This window comes from Carassius gibelio, chromosome A13 (genome assembly GCF_023724105.1).
Source record: "Carassius gibelio isolate Cgi1373 ecotype wild population from Czech Republic chromosome A13, carGib1.2-hapl.c, whole genome shotgun sequence".
In the NCBI taxonomy this organism is placed as follows: Eukaryota; Metazoa; Chordata; class Actinopteri; order Cypriniformes; family Cyprinidae; genus Carassius; species Carassius gibelio.
Genome location: NC_068383.1, coordinates 15,228,689 through 15,244,201, shown reverse-complemented (window position 1 = coordinate 15,244,201; position 15,513 = coordinate 15,228,689). Strand labels below are relative to the sequence as shown.

Genomic DNA, 15,513 nt, shown 5'->3' with positions numbered 1-15,513 from the left:
GACGTTCCTCTTCAGGAACTCGAGCTGCGTCGAAACGCTTTGGGGAACGAGTACCAACGCTGCCAGACTACCAAACCCCTGCCTAGTGTGTATCCGAAGAGCACAGCTTAGGACGAGGGGAATGAAGTGCCTGGAGTGACTGGCATGTCTAAGCCATAGAATCTTTCAAAAGTAGAAGGCGTGGAAACCCCGTAGCATTGCAGATGTCCAGCATGGACGCACCTGCTAGAAAAGGCCTTGAAGGCCGCCATACCCCATGTAGAGTGAACCTTGGCTCCCGACAGCGGGGGATGACCAGAGGGCTCAGAGTGGCGTTGATAGTCTCAACTATCCAACGACTAGTAGTCTGCTCAGAAATAGGGAAACCCCTCTTGGGGGGACCACAGCATGCAAGCAATTGGTCCATTTTTCTCAACAGGGCAGCTCTGTGGGCGTATGCATCCAGCGCTCGAGCTTCTCTTGGTCGGGCTCCCGAAAGGGAGGAGGACAGAAGGCCTGCAGCACTACAGGTTGTGGTGTGATAGAGGGCACCTTAGGAACATATCCCGCTCGAGGGTATATGAACACTTTGGTCATGCCAGGTGCAAAATCAAAATAGGTAGGGGCCACTGAGAGGGCCTGTAAATCTCCTACTCTCCTCAGAGAGGTAATGGCCAACAGAAAGGCAGTTTTAAGAGTCAGATGTCTATCTGAGATATCTTGAATCGGTTGAATGGAGATTTGTAAAGAGCCTCTAACACCACACCCAAGTCCCACGGGGGAATACGGGACCGTACTGGAGGTTTCAGCCTCAGCGCACCGCGGAGGAAACGTGTAACTAGGGGGTGTCTTCCCAAAGACTGGCCATCAAGAAGGCCGTGGTAGGCCGCAATAGCCGCCACGTGGACCTTCAACGTGGAGTGGGTCAACCCTGCAGAGAGCCTAGCCTGTAGAAACTCCAGAACTGTACCAACCGGGCAGTTTGCTGGGTCTAACTGGCGGTCTCTGCACCATGAGGTGAGGAGTTTCGACCTCAGGGCATACAGTTTCCTCGTTGAGGGAGCTCTGGATTGGAGAAGGGTCTCAACAACCTCGGTTGAGAGACCGGCTGCTAACAGTTGCGCTCCCCCTCAGGGGCCACACCCACAGCTTCCACAACTCCGGGCGAGGGTTAATTATCGTACCCTGCGCCTGCGAGAGTAGGTCTGTCCTGATCGGTATCTCCCACGGAGAGCCGTCGAGGAGTGAGACTAGATCTGAGAACCATACTCGGCCCGGCCAGAACGGGGCTACTAACAACAGACGGACCCCGTCCCGGCGTACTCTCGCCAGAACTCCCGGGAGCAGAGCGATAGGGGGAAATGCGTACAGACGAAGCCTCGGCCAAGTCTGTACCATGGCGTCCAGTCCCAGAGGAGCTGGATGAACTAGAGAGAACAAAAGGGGGCATTGTTCTACTTGAGCCCTGCCAAATACTCTCCATATCTGCTTCACTACTTCTGGGTGAAGACTCCATTCCCCGGGCCTCAGCCCATGCCTCGACAGTATGTCTGCTCCCGTATTTTGTTTCCCAGGAATATATACTGCTCTTAATGAGAGGAGTTTGCTTCTGGGACCACACCAGGATCTGGTGCGCCAGCTTGTACAAAGGGCGCGAACGCAGACCTCCCTGGTGGTTGGTATAAGAGACCACCGATGTGCTGTCGGTGCGCACCAACACATGGTGACCCCTTAGGTCTGGGAGGACGTGCTTCAGTGCACGATAAACTGCTAGCATTTCTAGACAATTGATATGCCATGTTAGATGGCGATCGCTCCGCAGACCACGGGCAGGGTGGCCACTCATGACTGCACCCCAGCCGGTGAGGGATGCGTCCGTCGCTAGTGTTCCACGGCGACAAGGAGCTCCCAGCGCCGGGCCCTGTTTCAAGAACCAAGGTTTCTTTCACATGTCTAAGGCACGTAGGCAGCGCCGCGTGACCTTGATAGTGCAAAGTAGATTGCCCCTCGGGGAAAATCCCTTGGTCTTGAGCCACCACTGTAGGGGTCTCATGTACAGCAGGCCAAGAGGTATCACGTTGGACGCAGCTGCCATCAGACCCAACAACCTCTGAGATTGTTTGACAGTGAGTGACTGGCCTTCTTTGCCTCTCTCGACTGAGATGGGATCGACTCGATATGAGCAGGGGACAATTGTGCCTGCACCGTGGTCGAATCCCATACTACGCCTAGATAGGTGGTTCTCTGAACCGGAGAAAGCACACTCTTCTTGGTGTTCAGTCTCAAACCCAGCTCCCCCATATGTGCGAGAACGACACCTCGATGCCGAGCCGCAACCTGCTCTTGACTGAGCTTAACTCAACCAGTCGTCGATGTGGTTGAGAATGTGGATGCCCTGCATGTGCAGGGGGACCAGAGCCGCGTCTACACATCTTGTGGACATGCGGGGTGAGAGTGCAAGGCCGAAGGGAAGTACTCGATATTGGTAGGCTTTGCCCCCGAAAGCGAACCTCAGAAACTTCCCATGTGGAAGGATGGAAATGTGGAAGTATGCATCTTTGAGATATATTGTGACCGACCAGTCCTCGGACCTGATCTGATCTACAACATGCTTAATTGTGAGCATTTTGAACTTCAATCTCATAACTGAACGATTTAAGACCCTCAAGTCTATAATCGGACGCAACCCCCCATCCTCCTTTGGAACTGTGAAATACCAGCTGTAGAACCTGGACTCCCTGTCTTGAGAAGGGACCACCTCGATGGCCTCCTTCTCTAATAGGGTTTCACTTCCTGTTCCATAACCAGACCCTGCCCGGGACCGACCATCGTCGGAATGACCCCGTTAAATATCGGCGGTACAGAGCCGAACTGAATACGGTAGCTTTTTCTACTGTGTGCAGGACCCATTGAGATACATTTGGCAGTAGTTTTCACGCTGCTAAATAATCTACTAAGGGAATCAGTCTCTCGAGACTGACCTCTGGTGCAATAGGCCCCCGCAGGGGCAGCGAGCGTCTCGGCTCCGCTACGCGCACGGGCGGAAAATACTGAGAATGATGCTCGCTGGGGACCGCTGCGCCCTGGAACACTGGCAGGGTTGGCAGACCGGCCCCCAGAGGGCGCTGAGGCGAGACGGGAACCGTGTAATGCGGTGTACGCCGCTCCACCCCAGTAGGGGCCGCCCTCTGCAGTCGTGACCGAAACGTGTCAGGACTTCTTAACCGAGGGCCACACAGCCTGAAGTACGGCCCTCAGATCCGCCTTCGGCTGGAAAAAAACCCTGGTTCAGAGCGTTGCTTCAGCCTCCGGTCCCGACGCAGGGGGGGCGCGGGTGGCGACGCTCTGACTACAGACTGAAAGGGCTGCTCTCGCCCAACAGCCCCTCCAGTATATATAATTTCTCAGAGTGAGATAAGTGTCATTATATTCCTCAGAATTTAATGCAAACAAACAATCAGACGAGTAAACACGGTCTGCATTGTTAATATAATTCATATCTAACCTCTCATAGTCAGATAGATACCGAATTTAATTCCTCAGAATTAATGCAGTTAACCAATCAGACGAGTAAAGACGGTCTGGATTTGGTAAGATTTACATCAAAACTGAAAATGATGTAGTACACGCGCTGCCTCGGCAACACGCGAGCCGCATAGTCACACAAACAGTATAAATCTCCTCAGAGATAAGTAGCTGCAGCTGCGAGTTCACAGAGGGGGAAGGAACCGTTTCGCGTGCTACCGAACCTCGATGAACTCTAAATCTAGGGAATACGGGTGGAGATAGGCAGAGCCGTCTTCGATCCGTCCTAGATATGCGAGAAGCACAGTCAGCCCCCTTATTTTTATTTATATTTCGAGAGCTGGCTGCGTGAGCTGCGCTCCTCATTAATGCTGCTCGTTATACAGTTAGGCATAATATGTTTGTGAAGCTGATGCTTGTGTAACTGTTTGTCTGTGCAGCTGATGTTTATGCAGCTTATGTTTGTGCAACTGCGAGCTCATCGACGCCCTCCGTTTTAATCTCCTCGGAGAAAAAAAGGCGGTGCGTCACGGCCGTCACTCGGGGGGAAGGACCGAGCACTCGGGCTTCCGCACCCGGAGATCGGGCAGATCTGGCGGGTGAGGTAGGAGATAGGGACGCGCCCGTCTCCCTACCCTCCAGCAGATCTATCTGCGAACCCAGCGAGTGCAGGCGCCGCTCCGCCTCGGCGAAAGCAGGACCGACACCGCGAGGAACGCTGGCGAAGACTCCCCCTCGAGAGAGTCCTCCGGGATCGAAGCGTCCACACTGGCTTGTACCAGTGCAGGCAGTCGGCTCGCTCAAGAGCCGAAACAGCGTGCCTCAATCCCAGGCAGACCGTGCACAGACCGTGTATTCTCACTCGTGATGAACACACAATCTGAAACGCGATCTGGATTCGCCTTTCAGATGTCTCGTCTTAGCTTTGCTCTTTGACTATTGCTTACTTTTCAAGGAGCTAATAGTGACAAACAACAATAAATAAGACTGACAAGACAGAATGACATGCATACACAGAGCGCTTGCTGAAAACGCAGAAGCTGAAGCCAGCTGTGCGGCTCGTGCCTTTATAGCTTCCTGGTCGCTTACGTCACCTCGCCCGTGACGTCACACTCTTCTATAAGACAGATTAGATATCATATTCAGAGTCGCTCACGCTAAACGCGTTCCCCAAAGCGTTTCGACGCAGCTCGAGTTCCTGAAGAGGAACAGAGGCTTTTGAAAACGATGATATCTATGTTTATACTGGTATTATGCATGTTATGTGCTATGCATTTTCACACTGTTGCTACAGATGTGTAACTTTTCACTATTCATGTACACTATTCATATCATAGTCCTGCAAAGGTGAATGCAAATTTACTCGCAATTGCCATTTGCGGCAAAACATGAGAGCAGTTGCATTTTAGATCATTGAATGCTGGGTCCTTTTCGTAAATAAAATTATCCTTTCAGAAAAACTGCATTAAAATGTATTATGTCTGTTCCGTGTGTATAATCTGCAGTGAGCTTTTTTGAGGCTCTGTGAATGCGCAGAAAGCGAATTTAACATTTTCTGATGTTTCAATGTGGATGAGACAACGTTTGCAAAACACTTGAAACCGCTAGTGTGGACTGTTTTCAGATGCATCCAGATTAATGTAGAGGTAGCCCTAGAAGCATTTGTTTTATATGTTTCATAATAATCTAAAACCAAAAAAGCATGTCTGAAATATGGTGGTCAAAAATGGGCAGAGAAGGGAAAACTGAAATTGAGGTATTTGGTTGTTTTAGAGTGTAATAGAAAGTTTTATTGAATTCATTGATTAAAATGTGTTTTGATTTGAATGATTTTTTGTTTTAAATGATGGCTTGCCCATCTGTGGATAAGAGTTGTGGTGTGTTGGGGGGTTTTATGTAGGGCTTGGGATAGTCTGTGATAGCAGTGACACAAAGCCTTTAAACCTTGTTTAATCTTCATGCATTCCTTAATCTAAATGTTACGCCCTGATTCTACTCTAAGTTTTTTTTGTGGCTCACTGCACTCTTTCAGTCATATATATGTATTTTTATTTTTTTCTGTGATGACATGTAATTTGTTTGCAAACAGCCGTTTGCCCCGTCCCACCCCTCCCCAACTGCTCATGTCATCAAATGATCGTCACAATCTAACAGATTGCTCTTGACTCAGGGTAAGGAAGCATTTAAATATGCAGTGAATTATGACTCTTTTACTTAAATATGCAGTGAATTATGACTCTGAGACTTATCTAAAACCAAGCATGAATTCCTCTTCAGGCTATTTTTAGCAAATAGTCAAATGTGTGCTCCTTACTGCCAGCGGTCTGATAGGTCAGTTAATCTCTATGTTAATGTGGCCCCATTCAGTGGTAATGTATGTACAGTACAACATATCCACCGTAGTTTGCCTAACAGTATCACATAAATATCTAATTGGGAACAAGGTGACTTGTCAGTAATATGCTCCATTTTTTTAATTATAGAGGAAATATATCTAGTAAATAATTTTTTAATGAATTTTGCAGGTGTGTAGACTAAAGACTGCATTCCTAAGTACCGTTTATTCATAGTGCTTTTCTCAGGGAGCTTTTATGAAAATCTGTTCTGCTTTGTAAAACATTCAGCACACCAGATGGAGACAAAGAGAAAGTGAGTGTGTTGAGTATTTCTAACATAATAAAATGCCATGGAATGGGACAGAAAATCTCAGAGAGAAATTAGTATAGTGGCTTTGCTTTGTTCTGAGTCACGTGTGCTTATATATATTTATTTGTTTTCTGATGCTTCATGCTAATCAAAGCCCCACAGCATATTATTTATCCTTCAGTAAACATGCACTTGTCAAATGTGTATCATTTCTCCTTGGGGATCAAAATGGCCCGAGCAATAACACAAAAATACAAATAAAGACATGAATTAGTTATATGTGTATTTTGTTTTACAGGAGCACTTCCCTCTCTCATAGTCCAGATCAGAGGAGTCGTTCTGCTTTTCGGCCTACATCTCGCAGAACCCCACCCATCACCAGAGGATGTCTCAATGCCATTGGGGGATCAAGAGATTGTGGTCCTGCCTACCAACATCTCCACGAAGTAGACAGCTCAGAAAGGGAGTCAGTGAGAAGGTTGGTTAGAAACACTAATTTGCTACAGGTCAATGAACTTAACGCTAATTATTTGCTCGTGCGAAGTCTTAGCTAATGGATTAACCCAATGGATTAAACTCTAGTTTGTTATCTCTGATGGATGGGATGCATTAATGCAATAAAATTGCCTTCAAAGATTACTGGTCGGTGACACTGTATGCTTCTATCAGGACCCCTCTGTCTGCCCTCTCTCTCCTCTGATTTATGTGCCAATCTGCAGTTTTAAACAACCACTTCTGCCACACAACTCCCAAGGCAGTGGCCATTCTTACACTTGACATTTTTTCTGTTCCTCCTACTGCATCTTATATCTGAATTCAAGACAAAAAGTTTTCTCCAGATTCATTATATAAATGTGTGGGTTTTTTTTTATTGTTTGCTTGTTTTCTGTGTATCAATGTTGCCTGGACTACTTTTCAGCATTGCTGCTGCCCAGCTGTTGAACCTTTAACACCACCTCCAAACCATCAGCATTACATTTACATTTATTAATTTAGCTGACACTTTTATCCAAAGCAACTTACAATTGCTATATATGTCAGAGGTCGCACGCCTCTTGAGCAACTAGGGGTTAAGTGTCTTGCTCAGGGACACATTGGTCTCACAGTGGATTCGAACCCAGGTCTCTCACACCAAAGGCTTGTGCCTTATCCACTCGGCCAACATAAATCATATTTCATATCTGAATTGTGAATGTGAGTGTGCAGTCTGTGTTCAGTGTGCTGCAATTAAAATGATAAGAATCAAAATATAATGACATGATAATAGAAATAAAAAATGTCTTTCTATTGACCTGCTAAAAAAAAAAAAAAAAAACATGCAAACAACCAGTGTATACAAATTCACAAACAAAATAGTCTTTTAAGATGCTTCTTTTTAGTGAGTAGTTTTAGACTGATTCATAAATAAATTATTCTTATGAGCTGGTTCTTTTAAGTGAATATATTTAATTTGTATTATATTTATTTATTTTAAGTATTATAGATTTATTTTATTTTATTACCTTTTAATTTTTTATTTAATAGTTGTTGGTCTGATTTATGAACAAATGACTCTTATGACCTGGTTCGTTTTAGGAAATCAGGAAAATACAGAGCAATACAACATTTGGCTCTCATGACCTGGGTTCCAAACTGCGTTCAACTAATTGTTCAGAAAGAATAATTAATAAGAATGATGCAAGGGGGCGCTTTAAAAACAATAGTTAAATAATAGTTAAATTTGTACTGAGTGATTATAAGTTAAATTAAGTATAAATTAAGATCATGCAGTATACATCTCCAACACCATAACCAGCTTCGACTTGCTGTAAACAGTCATATGCACTTAAATCTTTTTTAAATTAAGACAGAGAAGAGAAATAAACATAAGTGATAAATAAAGAGCAACGTATTTAGGAAAGGGCTGATTTGCCCAAAATAACATAACTGTCTGTCTACATTTGCAAAACTAATTCAACACCCTGTGTAAACTTTACTGCATGACGTCATCACTTGTGTGCAGGGCCCAGTCTCATGGTTCCAAGATTGGTGCTATGTCACTGGCCAGGTTGGCTTTCTAATGTATGATAAAATACATTTACCCAGAGAGTATTTTTAATAGTTTTGTGTATGTGTCATAAAGCCTGTTTTATAATAGCTCCCAAGTTTTCTGTGGCATGCATATGCCTTTGTTTCTATGCTGGCTGCAGGAGCAACAAGAGGGCTTGTCTGAGCTCTATTATTGAAGTTTTGTATGCAGGCATGAGTCACTGAGACAGGAGGGCACTGGAGAGTGGTGCCTTTTCCAGGCGCAGCACAGCTAATAAAAACCACACTGTCATAGCCAATTAAACAGCCAGTGATATATCAATGGAATGGGCAGTCCTGGATGAGTTTGCTAGAATTGGCCAGCCATCAACTCTCACGCACTATAGGCTATCCTGGCCCACTTATTCCTCGCTTGCTATACAGGAACGCTTTGTAGTGTGGAAGACTCCACCTCGCCTTAAATCTCCAACAGGGTCTCAGCACTGACCTATTTCCAGCCTTCCAGCCTGCATAAGAATATTCCTCTGCTGGAGAGAGCTCTGTTACCATAGAGACAGGCTGGGATACGGGACAGGAAAGAGAAAGGAGAGTGGGAGCGAGACAGGAGAGGAGTGACAGAAAAAAAGAGGGAGGAAGAGACAGAGATAGAACTGTTTTGCATATGACTGCACAAAAAAATCTCTGGCTGTCTCATTCCTTCCGCCCCAGAAAAAGTGCTGTTATCACACTAAAATGTCTTACGGAGGGAACAGATTTTGCAGATTTTGTTATTGCTCCCATATTTTTAGATAGGAATGTACCTGTCAGCCCCCGTAGGTCATCTGGATTCCCTTGAGCTGAGTGCTTAAGCAAGTACATAGACAACATTTATAATTGCTTACTCATATTAAGTCCAGCTTTTATGTATAAAATCATCTGGGGGATCTAAATTCCCAGTTTGTGGTGTACCTCCTATCTGATCATTGGCACAAGGCTACTATTTTTCCAGTAGCTAATTTCCTTGGACATAGTTACATATACATATGACATATATATATATATATATATATATATATATATATATATATATATATATATATATATATATATATATATATATATATATATATATATATATATATATATATATATATAAACCTAAACTCATGACTTCAGAGTTATGTGCCCTCTAGATGATTGCGTTCTGCAGTTGAACAGCGTATTATTGTGCCATCTCAAAGAGGCACAAAAATCACTTTCCCAGACTTTTTCATTAACTGTTCCCTCCTGGTGGAATGACCTGCCCAGGTCAATCCGAGCAGCTCAGAGTCCTTAGCCATCTTTAAGAAATGACTAAAAACAAATCTGTTCCATCTTTATTTGACCCTCTAACTCGAGCACTTATATATATATAGAGAGAGAGAGAGAGAGAGAGAGAGAGAGAGAGTTACGTACTAACCATCAAAAGTGTTTTCTGCTTGTTTACACATTAAGAATTAAAATAGAAGAAAATGATCTCAGTATTTTTGTGAGATACTTTCTTTCAATATGGCAATCGTTTAATCTGATTTGATCTTTGTTTTTTGTTCTTTTTGTTTTGGGGAAAAAATGATCAGATTTTGCCACGTTTTTGGCATCAGCTCATTGAATATATTTATTTAGGAGCAGAACGATATATTCTGCTTTGTTTTGAGTCAGTCCAGTGAAGTTTTTACACTTTTTACATATGTTTTGTATTTTTGAGAGAAGCCCAACCCTAAATAATAGTCTTTTCCTCTATGTAGGCAAAAATAGCTGCAGACCAGACCTTTCGTCATATAGTCAAAGGTCTAGACATGTGCATCTAGAGGAGAGGTGGAGAGAGGGTTGCTGGAGAGACGTGCTCAGCAGGAGACAGGAGTTTCATTAAAATCACATGAATTTCTAGCTGTCTTCAAAAGAGCTCTCTTTTCTGTTGACATTGAGGATTTCAGTGAATGATCACATTATATTAAATCTGAAACAAAATCTCACAAACCCAGGCTGAATCAATGCATCCTTAACTGTTTCCAAGTTTTGATATTTCAGGAATGATGATCCATGTCCAGCTGAAATGCTTGACATTGCTGTCATATTGTCTGTTTTGTAGAAAATAGAATCAGACAATTTTCCTCCCCTTGATTGAGGCTTAACTGTGACTTGGTAATTATCAGAAAAAGCAGTGCTTGGTTAAATATTGATGCTATGAGAAAAGCCATTCTTTGTCAGGGATGATGAATTATTACACAAAGATAATGAATCAGGGGAACAATACCGATTGCTCCTAAATTGAGAGATTAGTTTACCAAAGGTCTGGTTGGATTTAACTTATGCTTTCATCTCTTTTGAAAGAATTTTGCATGCAAATCATCAGAAGATTAACTTAAGAATGACTGCCATGGGAGCAGCAAGTTCTGAATCAGGAAACCAGCTAATGCCCAGCTGAACTAAATGATTACAAGTCAGTGAAGACAATGGGCTTTGCTTTGTTTTAGATGTCTCATTATGAATGCTATGTAATGTTGTCATTTATTATGTAAGACATTATAAGACAGAGTGTGTTGAGATGATCAAATTTGTGTTTATTTATTTTTTATGTTTTAATACATTCTTGTATCCTAGCAGAGACCTAAAAGTAAGCAAATTTTAGGTTGACAAAAAGTGAACATGACCCCTATCTACTTCCCCATTCAAGTAGATAGATCTAGGTCTTAAATGGCCAAAGTAGCTACCTGGAGATGTTGCCAATATGGCTGCAAAATGAACAGATTTTCCTTGAAAAGGGACTTTGCTGTTGACATGATGACAGCGTATTTGGGAACCTGTTTAAACCAGTGATTATTTTTGCAGTTCTGTTTGTTGATGCTACAGGCACAGAAATTACACACTTAAGTTTTATTCGGCTTTCAGAATAGGTATCAATCTCTCTGAAATTCAACAAACCTCCTTCTTGGCACTCTAATCATTTTCAATATATCCCTGTCTTTTCCTTAATCTCCCTCTCTCAGTCTGTCATCTTTTCCTCTTTCTTTACAGGAACCTTTCCGGCACTGGCAATGACCTACATCAAGATTCCTTTTACAATATGCAACCCTCACAATCCTCGAAATCTTGGAGCAGCCATTTAGACCACAGGTGCGCTAGGAGCCTCAGGTCGGGCGGCCCTAGCCAAAGTCCTCCTGCTCCCTGTCGTCCCTGCTCTATCCCAATTATCCCCTCTGTCCACTCCTACCAGGATGAGGTCTCGTGTATGCAAACAGCTCCTACTGATGGAAGCAGCAGTTCTAGTCCTCTGGAAACCACAGCTGATGCTTCAGCTGTCAGTCAACAGTCCAACATAATGGTCTCCAACCAAATGGCTGGTAGACAGAAGGAAGTAGCCTCACTACTTGACGAGGCTCAGGATCAACTCAGAGCACTAGCACTTGCCCAGAGGAAACAGGAGGACATCAGTAGCTCTTTCCCTCATGGGGCCAAAGAGACTGTGTGCATTCTTTTAGCAAATGGGGGTGGACAAGGGGGAGTGGCCTCTTTTGGGCCCACGGAGACTCAGTTAATGAGCCCTAGTGACATGCACAAAGATGCCACAAAGCCTGGCCAATGAGAAGGGGTTGACAGGTCTAACCACAAATGTGTGTGTGTCTTGAGGCTTCATAATACTTTGCCAAAACTGGGATACCATGGAAAGCTACCATTGACTTTCTGAGGACCTGCTGTGAGTAGAGGCGTGGGAGAGTGACCGTCCTGAACATGTGAAAAGATAATTTATTTATATGCATTTATTTAAGGAGAAACTTCTACTTAGATAAAGAAACCAAATAGTCTGTCATCTCCATGGTGTTTTTAACTGTATAAAATATATATAAATGGATATAAATATATGAATTCAAAATGGTGACCAAGTAAGAAAAAAAGGAATATGGGAATAAGAAACGTTCTTTTGTAACGTCTCAGCTCCACATCCTTAAAGACTCAATGCCCGATGGTTTAAAAAAAAAAAAAAAAAAGGAGTTTGTCCACTTGTTTCACTCATTTCAAGTCAAGTTATCTTCAATCTTGTGTTTTGCACCTGCAGCAGCCGTGTTTACTATCACAGTCCCGGTCACTGTCCTCTACCCTGCCAAGGAATATGGCTCCATCATGCCTTTGAAAACAGTGGAATGTGGATTACAATTGGACTAAACTTCTAAACGCTAATCGTATACAGGCAAGAGGTAACTGATAGTTAAGCACTGCCTCCAAGACATCGATTGCAAGAATTTGATGTGTCCGTCCATTTGTGGAGCAATCTGCATTTTGTTTTTCTGTGCCTCTGTGCGTTGTCTCCTTCATTTGGGCTTGGATATGAGTAAAGATAAGCTAATGGAACAGAGCACATCATACTGCACACCACCTGAGATGCACAAACAGACCGTCAACGCCTCTCTGAATGGACCAAGGAGATTCCTGCACGGGATAACAGAGCAGACTTGACCAACACAAGGAGCTTATGTGTTTTTTTTCTTTTTCTTTTTGTTCTTATGGAATTATCTGCTGCTTTCTGAAAGAAGCAGTCACTATGAGTCTGTATGCTACCTTTGAATTGGGACATAAGATTTCTGTGAATTAACAACCAAATGTGGTAAGAAAGAAAAATTAACAATGAATCTTTGGTGAAGATGTTTCTTTGTTTCCAATGTTTTTTTTTTTTTTTTTTTTTTTTTTTTTTTGATCCCCAATTCACATAATTGTGCATGTTGGTGGTATTGATTTGCAGAACCAAGCCATGGTAGTTAGAAAAGCCCCACAAAGAAGAAACTGCATTATAATTGACCTGCGTCAAGTCCTAATAGACCCATTTCTGAGAAATGCTCAGTGACTGCATTATACTGAATGTACCATTTTTTATTTATTATTATTTTTTTGTACATGTTGTTGTTACTCAAGAATTATTCAAGACCTCCACTAGAGTATAGTTTGGTTTTAAGGCCTTCTTTAAAGCATTTTGCATTTGTCCTCCATCAGAGTTTGTGTCTACCGTGCCATCCATAACTCGAGGCTGAGAAGAAATTAAATATCTCCTGGTAAAAGAAAGCAAGGTAATGGTTAGCCTGTGGCAGAAAGGAGCTGTGAGGGCAGACAGATAAGACTCTCACTTGATCTTATAACACCTTCCTTTGGCAAAAGCACTGACCTCATCAGTGAATTGCTGTGTCTATCAAGATAATAAAGCATCCAAAGTAATGCAACAGTGTTGCTGTAAGGGAAAGACAGGATAGTTTTAGATCTTAAAGCTACACTATTTATTTATCAAACAATTTACATTTTATTAATAGAAAATAGTACAATGCAACTATTAGTGGTCATGGGCAATTCTAGGATTTCAGTTGGGGGTCTTCAGTTTGAAATTAGCTGTTGGTAGACTGTCATTTTTTTTTAAAACCAATTAAAATGGTATGTTTGTTTATATGAGCATTCATGATTTTTGTTTTATTATATGTATGTTCAAATTATTCATCTCACTTAATTGGCATGCAGTAGATAAGCATAAACATCACACATGCAAGAAAGATAATACGAAGCACATTGTCACAGTGATCTATAAAATGGCAGATTAATTCATATCCAGGTCATAGCAGCAGATATATAAACTGTCCATCTTTTACAGCTATTAATGTTTATTTTCATTTGAAATGGTGTGAGAAGGTTTCATTTGAGCTGGACCATATTTTGTGCACTAGTGCTTAAGTATATTCAATTATGTTTTTGCACAGTAATTACAATGTATGGTATGTTATGCTGTCATTTTTCCAGAATGTAAGTTATGTGACTTGATGAATTTATTACAGAAGACAGTATATTGCAAAACGTTTTGACAGAAAGTGGAAGCTGCAGGTGTGCAAGAAGGTGTAACACGAGCACAACAAAACTTTATGGTTCTGTATAACAGCCCCTTGATGTACTTTAATGTGCAATTTTAAAATTGAGAAATGAAATTTCTGTTTATTCTTTTATGTGAGAAACTGCATTATTGAACTCCCAATTGAAATTATTTTATTTTCCTTAAGTTCATTTTTTTTAAATAAAGAATCTTCTGTGTTAAATAATGTTAGAATGAGTGTTTTTTTGTTTGTTTGTTTGTTTGTTTGTTTTTTTAATAAATAATAAATTATTAAATATAAATCAGATTCAAATTGTGTTATTTTAGTATTAGTTATATACTAATATATATTTCTCAGTTTTTCTCAGTTGCTTTGGTAGATTTCTCAGATTGTTCAACCACCACACCACCTGTGCACATCACAAAGCAATTTATCATTCTTTTGAATAAATTGCCAGTACTTTGGTATGTTCATGCAATTATGCACAATTGTCTGTTGTTTCCTGCATTATCAATTTCTTATGTCACATTAATCAATATATTATACTCTTTCTGTTGAATAGTCTAACCCTACAAAATATTTAGGCATTAATTTATAGTATAAGACATCAAATGCAAAATGGATGTTGACAAACTGTCAAGCATATTTTCAATACATTTCTCTTCGATTTTTTTTGTAGATGTGACCTGAATTGATAAATTGCATAGGTAAGTCTTGAATTTCACTTTTGAAGGGGTGTTCGTAAAGTGTTAGATCAACAAATGAACAACCAGTTCTCTAAAACAGCTCAGAGGTGCATCTCAATGTGAAAGCATATAGAAAGAGAACTTATAACTTGTAACATTTTCTGACAATTCAAGAACAAGGCAAAACATTCGCAGCTGAATGTTAAAAGAACAACTGTTTTCTCAATCATTCGAGCATTTCATAGACTGAACAGGGCCGGGTTTCCCGATAACAATTGATCTTAGAGCTAAAGAGCATTTTCTACAAGTCATTTTGCGATCATTCGTTATTGTTTCACGTGCATTTCCCAAAAATTGCACTTAGCACAGTCACACGTAGCCGTGCTTTAAGTGCTACTTAGGAGTAGCTTTCCGTTTGTCAAGTGCTGAAATTACATCTTATAGAATGGCTCTTAATTGTAGTAAACGATCATTTATTGACGTTAAACTAATATTTCGTTCCATACAGACAAATTGGATATAATAACTATTTATACAATACTATAGTGTTGTATTATATTTATTATATCCTATACTGTACACTATAGTGTATAATATTATACTTTACATAATAATATATAATATACTTATATATTTATATATTATGTTAGGTAAAAAATTTTCACCTAAATGCACTGTAAATCGCTTTGGATAAAAGTGTCTGCTAAATGCATACATTTAAATTTATTTATTTATATAAAGTATAGAAAGAGAGAGAGAGAGAGAGAGACGTTATTTCTGGGTCCAATACA

General features: G+C 41.5%; 1 protein-coding gene across 1 annotated transcript in view; it reads left to right on the top strand.

Annotated features, from left to right (window-relative positions):
• The window catches only part of LOC128026273 (pro-neuregulin-3, membrane-bound isoform-like), a 303,047-nt gene extending 288,710 nt beyond the window's left edge, over window positions 1-14,337 (top strand). The window contains exons 8-9 of the mRNA XM_052613196.1: window positions 6,449-6,628; window positions 11,212-14,337. Coding sequence (XP_052469156.1) covers window positions 6,449-6,628; window positions 11,212-11,779 — 748 coding nt within the window. The 3' untranslated portion in view covers window positions 11,780-14,337. The remainder of the gene's footprint in view (window positions 1-6,448; window positions 6,629-11,211) is intronic.
• The last annotated feature ends 1,176 nt before the right edge of the window (window positions 14,338-15,513 follow it).